The 12,246-nt window shown below is 42.1% G+C and overlaps 1 protein-coding gene across 10 annotated transcripts in view; it reads left to right on the top strand.

Annotated features, from left to right (window-relative positions):
- The first annotated feature begins 1,518 nt into the window (after positions 1–1,518).
- The window catches only part of NOSTRIN (nitric oxide synthase trafficking), a 64,873-nt gene continuing 54,145 nt past the window's right edge, over positions 1,519–12,246 (top strand). For 8 of the 10 annotated variants that reach the window (XM_055572339.1, XM_055572336.1, XM_055572338.1 and 5 more), the window contains exons 1-2: positions 1,519–1,606; positions 1,997–2,196. In XM_055572339.1, coding sequence (XP_055428314.1) covers positions 2,170–2,196 — 27 coding nt within the window. In that variant the 5' untranslated portion in view covers positions 1,519–1,606; positions 1,997–2,169. Of the gene's footprint in view, positions 1,607–1,996; positions 2,197–11,349; positions 11,463–12,246 lie in introns of all 10 variants that reach the window. The other 2 variants (XM_055572341.1, XM_055572340.1) reach the window with 1 other exon arrangement.

Raw genomic sequence — 12,246 nt, 5'->3', positions numbered from 1 at the left:
GGAAGACACTGAGCTGCCCCAGGCTCTGGATCCGAGGCTCAAGCCAAGTCGTTTACCCTCTCTGAGGGCAAGGGAGCCCTCCAGTGGGAATCTGAGCAACATGTTATTAACCTCAGTTTACAGTGTGTCTTAAGCCGCTTTCAGTATGGCGGGGAGCTTATCTAATTCTAGCCCTGGATAGCTAGGACTCCATGTTGTAATCTCCAGTGATAACCTTCCTTGGAAGAAGTTCAGGGTAGAACGTTGTTAAGTGTGTGAATGGAGGTCCCTAAGGACCCCTTCTCTCTACTCAGATTACAGCAGCAGGCCCCAGTCATTTTGGCACCAGAGACCAATTTCATGGAAGACAATTTTTCCACGAACCAGGGGTGGGAAGGAATGGTTCGGGGATGATTCAAATGTATTATATTTATTGCACTGCATTTATCTCTTGTCACACTGTGTGGCACTCTATTTCTAATTTCATGCTGCCGCCGATCTGACAGGAGGTACTGGTCCACGTCCCAGAGGTTAGGGGCCACTGGGTTACAGAGACAGTCTTCTGCCCTCACTGGCTCTGCCTCTGCATGTGTTATTTCTGCGGTGCTGTGCTGTGCTTTGTTGGTCAGTCATGTCCAGTTCTTTGTGAACCCATGGACTGTATAGCCCATCAGGCTCCTCAGAAAAGTCCATGGGGATTCTCCAAGCAAGAATACTAGAGTGGGTTGCCATGCCCTCCTCCTGGGATCTTCCCTTCAATCCCCCTTCAATCTCTTCCCAACCCAGGGATCAAACCCAGGTCTCCCGCATTGCAGGCGGGTTTTTTTTACCATCTGAGCCACCAGGGAAGCCCAAGGATACTTTGCATAGCATTTGCATACCATGGGCAGATAAGTGGAGTCTGAGTCATGTGGGCAGCTCTGAAGTGTTCCACTGGGCTGGGCTGTATGTATGGAACTCCTTCCGGGCTGTGGACCTGCATTTACCCGTCCACCAGTCAGAGCAAAGCTACCCACAGACCAGCTGTTATAGGCCATTAGCTGGAAATCTCAGGATTGACCATAGGCCACAGGTGCAGAGAAAACAATTAAAAAAATAAATTGCTAATGGCTGATTTCTGGTTTGATTTATCCTCTTGAGTGATTAAAAAAAATCAGGGTGAGCATAGAAAAATCCTTCTTAACTTGATAGTTTAGCCTCTTGGTTCTTTTGGGGTAGTAGTGAGGGGGTTGAGTTAGGCACTTGAGTTGCTTACTACACGCCTGCTCCCTCATAAGCTTTTCTGGACATTTTCCACTACAGTCATGGTTATATAGCATGCGTGGGTGCGTGCTAAGTTGCTTCAGTCTTGTCCAACCCTTCACAACCCTATGGACTGTAGCCCGCCAAGCTTCTCTGTTCAGAGAATTCTTCAGGCAATACTGGAGTGGGTTGCCATGCCCTCCTCCAGGGGATCTTCTGACCCAGAGATTGAACCTGAGTCTCTTACATCTCCTGCATTGGCAGGCAGGCTCTTTACCACTACCGCCACCTGGGAAGCCCTAGTTATATAGGGATGGTCTTAATTGTTTGATACCTTGGCCCTGGGTGGTTTGGGGCAGGGGGATATTGACTTGATGTGTGAGAGGTAGGTAAGGGAGGTGATTGCGGGTCTGGCTCCGGACTGGTTGTATTCCATATCAAAACCGTGCTTACAAGTTGGTTGTTTGCTGTCTGTCTCAAGGAATTAGCTAATCCTGGAAGGGGCAATCCTTCCACGTCAATCCCAAAGGCCCCAGTATTTCAAAGCATCAGAAAACAGAAAATAAAAAAACATAGTGAATACAGCAAGCTTAGAGAATCTCTCTACTACCAGCCCTGAGTGACTGAATCACCAGGAACACTTTATAATCTCTGGGCTGTCTTTCAAGGCCATGCAGTTCACGACTCAGTATTCTGACCCCTAACTATTTACAGAAATCATTCTCACCATCTCACTCCAGCGCTCTTGACCCGGAGCCATTCTTTGCTTTTTCAGAAAGCAAATGGGATTAAAGTCCAGGGCTGGGACTTCCTTCTTGGAGTGTTTGACAAGGACTGACGTACTCTAGGCCCTTTGAATCCCGGAAGTCCAGGACACACCCAGCTTTGGGTGCAGCATCCTGAATGCCGGAGTGTAGGTACAAGGACTGAAGCAAACAGCATTTCACCATGAGGGACCCACTGACAGACAGTTCGGTGAGTAGCTCCGTGTGGTTTGCATGCCTGCGTGTGAAAGGCAGCTGAGGAGTAGATTTATATACTAATGGATTTGAACTTAAGAAATTTGAGACGCTCAGAAGCCAAACATGTTTGGATATTGGCACTGGAACAAAAGTCTGTGGTTGTTCTTTGGTTTAATTTAAAACAGAGCTCTTTCTAGCAAATGACAGGGCAGGTAATTGTCATATTTTATTTTCCTATTCTTGGAAAAACTTTGAGTGGGTATAACATTATATTTACACGCAGATGGTGGTTGTTCGGGAAACATACCAGTGGTGCCAATGTAGAACGTAGCAGGGACGCACAAACGTGCGGAATATCTGCAGCCAGTCTGGGGCTTTGGGAATTAAGTCGGGTGCAAAGGTTTTGCGTATTTTCCCCTTTCATTTAGAGTCCAGAACTGCAAGTCCCGAAGGAGGAAGTACAGGCTGCACTGTCCAGCCTGCAGTGGTCCTTGGACATGTTTACTGACTTGTTTGTTACAATCCTGAGAGCATTAAAAAAAACAGAAAGTTGGTCAAAAGTGCAGAGACATTGTGAGGTCTTTAGCCACAAGAGCAGAGATGTAATTTAGGAAATGAGAAGCAATTAAAACAAAGGGTGGGGGGAGGAAACAAAGTTATCAAGCATTGTTGTTGTGTTGTCCCAAGAAATGATGCCAAAAGGCTAAAACTGGTGACATCAGAAGCAAGGGACTGCATTCATCCTTCAAGTATTTTATTTAAAAACAAAAAAAGGTGGAGAAGCAGATCAACAGGGGCTGTAATAAAACCCTAAAGAAAAAAATCAACAGAGAATTTTTGGTTTCATTTGTGTTTATTCAATGGATGTGGAATGTATAGGCTTAATGAAGATGAAACTGAAACTGTCATCCCACCAAATGAGTCAGGAATCAAACGGGCTAAATGAGATAAAGTCATAGCAGCTAGTAATAGTAATAATGAGAACATAGTAACAGGCTCTGCCTACTTTTACTTTTTAAAATATAATAGTAATATGTGTATTACTATTGTATGTTACTATTGCTTTTACAAATAGTAATATGTGTATTACTATTTGTAAAAAAAATTACAACAATATGGTTGCATTCAGATTTTAAGAGTGAAACCTCTTCCCTTAAATTTCCTCCAGCAATCTTTTCTCTTTTTGGTAAGCACAGATCACTTTTCAAAGTGTTTTATCATTTATGTATTTGTTATTTGTTTATTTTTCACTCCTTGCATTTGCTCCCTTACTAAAATGTTAACTCCTCTCCTTTCTCCCCATTGATACTTTGGTGATGTTTTTGCACGGGGTGGGTGAATGGATGGGGGGATGCAATAAGTGGAAGCAAAAACTTGGCATCGATGATCACTAAAGAAGAAAGTCAAGAACGAGAGAAGAGTAAGATAGTGGAGAGGAAAGCTGGGACAAGTTAAAAAAAACGAAAAGCCTAACATTCCTTTCCAAGGCTGACTCTAGATCCAGAACTAGAACTGTTTCCTTTGAGCAGCTCCCAAGACAATCCATCACCACGTCTCTATGTCAGCTTAATTCTCCCTCCCTGACAAGCACAGGTCCTTTTCCCTACACTGGACCATTGCCCCAAGGACTCTTGTCCTTGTCTCTAAACTTGAAGGTTGTCTCTCTAGGCCCAGTGCCACCAATCATAGTCTGGGAGTAAAGAGTGGGAGGATATTCCTTCAGCCAGGGTTTCTGACTCCTCTAAAGTCAAGGAATCTTTATATATTTGCAACTGTTTCATCTCCATCAAGCATTAGAGTTGATTTCCTGGTGCAGTCCTGGTTTGTGCTTGGGGAACAATGCTGTTTGAAGATGAGCCTGAAATTTAGGAACAGAATTCAACAACAGAGTGGACTGCAAAAGAATGCTTTGTGAAACAGGGAGTTTCATGAAGAAACCAAAATGAGTCCAGAGTTTTAACCACCTGTAAAATACCCCATTTCATGAGTCCCTGAGGTTGCACAGGGCACAATTAATTCATAAAGCCTTCCTGAGTCCCCTTTGCTGTTCATCTGAAACGATCACAACATTGTTAATCGGCTATACCCCAAAGCAAAATAAAAAGTTTAAAAAATAGTAAGAGGTTGGTTATATAAAATATTATACTATCTTGAACTTGGGGGAAGAGTAAGTGCTGATTAAGGCATTGTGTTGTACCAATATTCCTACATTAAAAAGAATTCATAAAGGTGTAGTTTAGCTACAGTTCTGAACTTGGTCTACCCCAGTAGATCCATATATGGAAATCAGTGGGTTGAGTGACCTTCAATGGGAAAAAACATGACCTCTTCATTTGTGTTAGTTCCTAACTGTAACTAAGAATTTCCCCCAATTTTGAATATAAGTAGCAAACCTTAATACAACAGCAGTGTCTGTGACCTTGTGACTAATGAAAATCACTTATATTTTTATATAACATTAGAGTTGGTTACAGATATCTAGAAATACCATTTATACACACTCAGTGTGACTTAAAAATTTGAGTAATTCTTAAGACTTGTTATTTAGTATGTTAATTAAAGAGCACACAAAATATCCTGATTTTAAATTATGTTTTATAAAACATATATTAATATAGTTTTCTTTATAATCCTGTTATTTTATTTTATGAGTTTGAAAATATTTTTATGAGTAAAATAGGTTTCACCAGTCTGCAAAAAAAATTTATAAACCTCTTCTTTTAGGTCATGCTCCAATGAACAAAATAGACTGATAGCTGGGCCATTCTACCTCACAGATCCGGGTTAGTGTCTATGCTCAAATTATCAGTCACTAGGGTAGCACACATGTTGCTTGAGTGCTGTGTAGAGCTTTTAACTAATCTTAAGACTGTCAGAACTTATTTGAAGGAGATGTTTTTTAAGTCCTGTTTTTGAAAAAGAGAAGAATTGGCTCTGGGACTTGATGCTTTAATGCCTGTGAGCTTAGCTTCTAAACCTAGAAATATGCCAAGGGAAATCATTTTCAAATCCATGTGTAAGGCAACAGACTGGATCAAATTATCTTCAAATGAAATAATCTAATCATTAAAAAAAAATAGCACCTTCCTAAGAAACAATGCCAAAGAAATCAAGCACAAATAATAAGCTATAGCCAAGGTTTTGCTCTTACTCACCCCTTCACTACCCAGGAAGGGACTGTCAAAGCAGGCTTTTTTGAGTCCACATAGTCAGCCTCTTAGGGCCACACAGTCAACTGTTGAAACAGTCCTGTGGGTTCAGATGCCAACTTGAGCTTCCCATCTCAGTGGTTCAGCCTGGGCTGTAGGATGTTAACTCGCACAATGTGAACTGGCACTAATTCAGAGGATGACAGGGCAATGGTCCATGGCTCCTGCGGGATTCTGGGACACTATCAAGATAAGGAGGCAGCTTGAATCTGGTGTGGTTGTCCTTGGCCCACACCATCAATGAGACATATGATGTGCCATTTCACATTTTGTGGGCCTGTTTCCTCGTCTGTAAAGTAATAAGAGGAAAGGATGAAGTAGCTTATGTTCTTTAATGTTCTGTATCCCACAGTCTATGACAACCTGCCAGGGAGATTCCGAATATTACCCGGATGCCTAATAAATACAAGAAATCCCCTAGTTTAGAGGATATTACATCACATGAAATCAGTAGCACAGTGCCTGGCATATGAAAGGCATTGAACAAAAGCTTATTTAATTAAATTTAAGTAGAATATCAGGTTTGTTTAACACTATGTAGATCATCATTACCCCTCCCCCACCAAAAATAAGCCCCCAAACTTTTCATACTGGCACTTAGAATAAAGTGAATTTTTCTAGACTAGCTGAATTTTACCTTCTTAATCATTCAAAACATGGAAAGTTAGAAAGAACAGCTAGGCCAAGGTGGATATAGAGCATTTTCATTTTCATTTTTCATCTTTCATTTCATGTTCCATTTGCCTAGATTACTAAGTTTTTTTGTAAAGATATTATTTATCCAACAGAATTTCTTACAAGTGCTGGGCAGAAACACTTTCTTACCGGCAGAATAGGAAATGTCTGTGTACATCAGCTGTCTACCTAAAGGGATTTTTAGGGTCTCAGAAAGATCCCACTTATTTCTCCACCAGTCTGCAATCTCTTTATCAGGAAAAAATCTTTTTTTCCCGGTAATTAATGACCCCAGGGAAAAGCAGCCTGTTCATACAGTAAATTCATAGGGAGATGTAAGATCAACAGTAGGGTCTTGCTTGGAATGAATATTTGGTAAGGGGTGGGATATTCAAAAGCTCAGTAGGTGGAAAAAGAACATGAAAAAATGATCTTCCACATTACTCTGAGCAGAGCAAACTCTTCTGTGCCCGTTGATGACGTTGAGGAGCCATCTGCGCTGCTCATAATGCTGAAAGGTAACGCCACTCTGAGTTCACTCAGTGTGGTTATCTGCATGTGTGCGTGCTATGTTGCTTCCTTCTTGTCCGACTCTTTGGACCCTGTGGACTGTAGCCCGCCAGGCTCCTCTGTCCATGGGATTCTCCAGGCAAGAATACTGGAGTGGGTTGCCATGCCCTCCTTCAGGGGAATCTCCCCCACTCAGGGATCAAACTCAGGTCTCCCTCATTGCAGGTGAATTCTTTACCAGCTGAGCTACCAGGGAAGCATGATTATACTATCTGTTTATAAAATATATTTATTTCTGATGGATTTTCCAATTGATTTGCTCCCCTAACATTTCTAATCACAGTTCTGTCCCTAACTAATGAAGCTATCTTTTGCTGTTTGGGCCTTAACTATAAAATAAGAGGATTGGACTTTAGTAGTTTCCAAACTGTGGTCCATGGAATCCCTTCAGAGACCCCTCTGCTGGGTGAGACAGGGTGGGGAGGAGAGATGGGAGAGGAGAGGGAAAGCCAAAGCCAAGGTCAAGAGATTTCATCCTCCCAAAGCAGAGAAGGTCTCAAGATTTTCTGCTTACATACGCACCCCACCCCCTACACACACACACACACACACACACACACACACTTGCTGGATGAGATTGTCTCTGGGGTCTGCTTTGATGTTTACACAAGTCTGCTTTCCACAGCTTTTATCTTCAAGTCTGAATAGATAGTACAAGATGAAAAGTACAGAATCAATGAATCTAAAGAAGTGGTTATGCTGAAATAATGAAGGTATTCTTAGCAACTTTTTTATTTATTGATGTCACCTTTATCTCAGTCTGTTTATCTCAGTTTGTTGGGGAGTGTCCAGTACATTGTATGTAGAGTTAAAGATTCTCCCCATTGCTGTAATAAGCAGAACATCCCATTTTTATTTGATCATTGAGTTAACAACAATGTAATGTATTGAATAATTTCCTAACTTGCGTGTATCTGCACACTGGTTTGGGGGAGGGGTTACAGGTAGGGTATAGCTGAGGGGCTGAGCTCAGTGGCCAGTTGCCTCTGCCTTGAACAACTTTGTCCATTTATCACATTGTTCTAGCACAGATATCATTTTCTACAGATACCATGATGTGAAAAAAGGAAGTACTAGTCTAGTACTAATGACAGGAAATCTTCCAAAATCTAAAACCAGGACTCCCGGGGGCAGTTGAAGCCATAAGATATGATTGATTTGAGCAGACTCTTATTTAAAATAGATAACTATGAATACCTTTGAGAAAGATAGGCGGTCTCCAGACTTCCATAGCTCACCCACTCTACACTAAAAGCAGTTGAGTTTTGAATCACTGGTTTATAAACTTTCAGGGCTGTCTGACTTCCTAGAACTAGTCTTCTGGAGATAGTATTTTAAAAAATTAATTAATTTATTTTAATTGGAGAATAATTACTTTACAATATTGTGATGGTTTTTGCCATACATCAACATGAATCGGTCACAGGTATACATGTGTCCCCCCCATCCTAAACCCCCCCTCCCCCTCTTCCTGCCCACCCTATCTCTCTGGGTTGTCCCTGAGCACAGGCTTTTGTGTGCCCTGTTTCATGAATCAAACTTGCACTGATCATCTATTTTGCATATGGCAATGTACATGTTTCAATGCTGTTCTCTGGAGATGGTATTTTTTAAATGTGTCTTGGAGAGTTTTGATGCCTTGACAAGTTCAGGAAATGCAGTAGCCCCACGACAGGGAAAAATTCTCAACCGGTTCTGCTCATTCCCACTTCCGTTAGGGACAAGGTTTCTCCTACTGGCCCCATCCTCACACATGGTGTCTGAGGCACCTGATTCTTTCCCCAGGACTTTGGTTGCAAATCGTCTCTTCCGGTGATGGTGGGCTGCGGGGGTCCGTGCCCTCAGACAGCTCATCACAGAGACCCTTCCCTCCACTCCTGGTTTTCCAGGTGGGAGTTTCTTCTCCTCACTTCTGCTCTGAAGGCTCCAAATCCTTCCATCTGGCTCTCTGCTTTGTCTCCGCCTTGTTATTGTTCAGTCACTGAGCCATGTCCGACTCTGCGACTCGCTGGGCTGCAGCACACCAGGCATCCCTGTTCTCCACTATCTCCTGGAGTTTGCTCAAATTCATGTCCATTGAGTCAGTGACGCTAACCATCTCATCTTCTGCCACTCGCTTCTCCTTTTGCCTTCAATCTTTCCCAGCATTAGGGTCTTGACTCAGCTCTTTGCATCAGATGGCCGAAGTATTGGACCTTATAGTGTTTAAGAGCAGAAAAACTCACTTTGCAAGCAAGCATCCAAATCTTTCTCCCCTGCACATGGCCCCCTGATGTTTTTGTTGAGTCTTTATTTCTGCTTTGGTGTAAGCTAGAGAGAGAAACAGGATGCTATTTCAAAAGACACTGCTTAATACTGTGTAATACTGTGAGATATTTCTAAATAAACAAGAATGCTACAGGACCTATAAAGAAAATCATAAAATTTTATTGAACATGAGATAAGATTTGAACTAATGAAAAGACTTACTGTGCCCTTGGATGGGAAGTCTAAATACCATAAAAAAGTTAATTTCCTCAAATTGAGATATATAGATGTAATGCAATTCCAATTAAGATCTCAGTGGGGATTTTTAAAAATTGTAATTAGATAAATGTTCATAAGGAAGAATAATTGCACAAGAATAGTCAAAGAAATTATGAAAGGGAAAGAAAATGTTGCTTAAAAAGAGCAGAAACAGAGAGTTCTCTGGTGGCCTAGTAGTTAGGATTCCAGGCTTTCATTGTGTAGCCTGGGTTCAAGCTCTGGTCAGGGAACTGAGATCCCACAAGCAGCTTGGCTTGGTCAAAAAAAAAGAAAGAAAGAAAATATCACAATATTGCAATGTTGAAAAAACAGCAGAAATGTGTTGTTATCTCTGTAACTTAGGTAGCAAGAATATAAAGGGATATCATAATTAGTGTATGTATCATTATTATTTCTGAAACATAATAATGTTTCATAATTTAAAACAAAAAGTCTGGTGCTCTGTGATGACCTGGAGGGTGGGATTGAGGGAGGCGAGGGAGGGAGGAGATGTATGTATAATTATGGCTAGTTCACATTGTTGTACTCTTGCCTGGAAAATCCCATGGATGGAGGAGCCTGGTAGGCTGCAGTCCATGGGGTCTCTAAGAGTCGGGCACGACTGAGTGACTTCACTTTCACTTTTCACTTTCATGCATTGGAGAAGGAAATGGCAACCCACTCCAGTGTTCTTGCCTGGAGAATCCCAGGGACAGAGGAGCCTGGTGGGCTTCCGTCTATGGGGTCGCACAGAGTTGGACACGACTGAAGTGACTTAGCACATTGTTGTATGGCAGAAACCAACACAACATTGTAAAAATAAACAAACAATAAATAAATCACTTGTAGATGTTAAAAAAAAAAAACAGACTCCGATTTAGAATGATGTTTAGCTGTATATTTTAGAAATGCAAAATAAGAGTGGCTTTGAAAAAGGAAGTCTATTGTTATAGTCCTCGCATACATAAAATATGTCCCTAGGTAGAGAGTTAGGGCTCAGGTAGAGGCCCTCAGGATGCAGGCTCTCTCTCTTTCTGACCTCAAGTCTTAGCATGTGGCATCCACCCTCAAGATAACCTTATGGCACAGCTGTCATTTAAATTCCCAGATTCAGGAAAGAGGAGGAAGGAATTTTCACTGAAGCCCAACATGAACTTTCACCCATCTCCCTTTGGGAAGCATTTAATTGCATGGCTACACCTAAGGGTGAGAGAGGCTGAGAAATGACTTTATTCCAAGGGCATGTGTCTGCTTAACATTTCTCTATTTTCTTTTCATGATACCTAGTTATGTTTTATTGATGTTATTCAGTGTTATGGGAAGGAAATAAAAGGCTTAAGGGAGAATTTAGTGAAAATATTTAGGTAACTAAGAAATAAACAAAAAAGCTAAGCAATTTTAAAGTGCTTACCAAACTCTCCCACTGTACTTGTAAGGGGGAGAAGAGGCCTGAGAGTATCATGTCATTCACAGATAACAATTTACATTTATGAAAATAAAAATGAGAAATCTTGGTTGCCAAACTGTGATTTTACTCTCATGCCTCAGAGGAGAATCATTTCTTTTTTTCTTTGCAAACTTTAAACTTCATTTTGTATTGAGGTATAACCAATTGGCTTTACAGGTGGCTCAGTGTTAAAGAATCCACCTGCCAATGCAGGAGACACAGGAGATGTGGGTTCAATCCCTGGGTCAGGAAGAACCCCTGGAGAAGGGAATGGCTCTACACTCCAGTCTTCTTGCCTGGAAAACCCCATGGACAGAGGAGCCTGGAGGGCTATAGTCCACAGGGTTGCAAAGAGTTGGACATAGCTGAGCATGTATAGTCTATTAATGTTGTTGTAATTTCAGGTGAACAGCAAGGGGACTCGGCCATACATATACATGCATCCAAAACCCAAAACCCGCTCCCATCCAGGCTGGCATACAACACTGAGTAGAGCTCCATGTGCTATACAATAGGTCCTTGTTGGTTATCCATTTTGAATACAGCAGTGACCTTCCCAAACTCCCTAACTAACCCCTCCCCCGAGCAACCATGAATTCATTTTCGAAGTCCATGAGTCTCTTTCTGTTTTGTAAGTAAGTTCATTTGAGAGAGTCATTTCTTCATAATGAAGGCTACACCCAAGTGTGTTTTGCTTGCTTGGAAGATAGTTTAAAATTTTGTGACTCGTTTGCTGCAATTAAAAAAAAAAAATTTTCAGATCCCAATCCTCATTTCAACTTTTTTGGACAAGAAAGCTAGTCTGTGGTCCAGAGTTGCTGTGGCAGCTGTCCCTCCAGCTCACCGTTCCCAGCCTGCTCCTCCCTTATCCAGGTGTCTGACGGTGCTGTAAACCCGTGATTTTGCCAACCTTGCTTTAGGAGTCAACAATGTCCTTCTAAAGACCTTTGCACTCTGACCCCAGTCCTTGTGTTCTGGGCGGTTTCAGTGAGGCTGTTTTCTCCTATTGTGCATCTACCAGGTCCTGTGGTGGCTTTCTGTGTTAAATTCAGAGGAAAGTTAAACTACTGCATAAAGATCAGAGGATGTGGTATCTATAAGACTGTGTCACTACATCCTAGGTGTTGGTTAGTCCCACCCCTGCAGGTAGGGGCCTGTTTCGGTCCTTTCTCCAGGCTTTTCTTCCTCTGTGCCCTCTGTCCTATTTGCCAGTCTACCAGCCCCTTACTCCAGGTGCTGGGTGACAGCTGAGAAGTTGTCTTGCCCTGAAGATTCCTGTATGGAAACATGGTTGCCCCACAGGAGGTTCTCAGGAAGTCTGAGTTTCCTGCCCTTTCTCCTTCTCAGCAGGGTGACCAGCAGCATGCCCACGCATCTGAGGTCAGGAAGGGGCTGGCTCATTGTATGAGCAAAGAGTCACTGCATGACACTCAGTCTACACAGAATTTGCATCCTCCTGGGTGCGATCTCGTTTTGAAAAATGACATGGGCCATCCCATCTCCCAGATGGAAACACTGAGATGATGTGTTTGAGACTTGATCGCCTCTCTTGTTACTCTGTTGTCAGGAAAGCAGCAGAATCAACTGACACCCTCTCCCTCTGGGCAATTGTCATCTATGTCTAGCCTCAGCAATACAATGTTCAGAAGAACATTGT

The sequence above is a fragment of the Bubalus kerabau genome, chromosome 3 (genome assembly GCF_029407905.1).
Source record: "Bubalus kerabau isolate K-KA32 ecotype Philippines breed swamp buffalo chromosome 3, PCC_UOA_SB_1v2, whole genome shotgun sequence".
NCBI lineage: Eukaryota > Metazoa > Chordata > Mammalia > Artiodactyla > Bovidae > Bubalus > Bubalus kerabau.
This window is presented reverse-complemented; position numbering and strand designations above follow the sequence as displayed.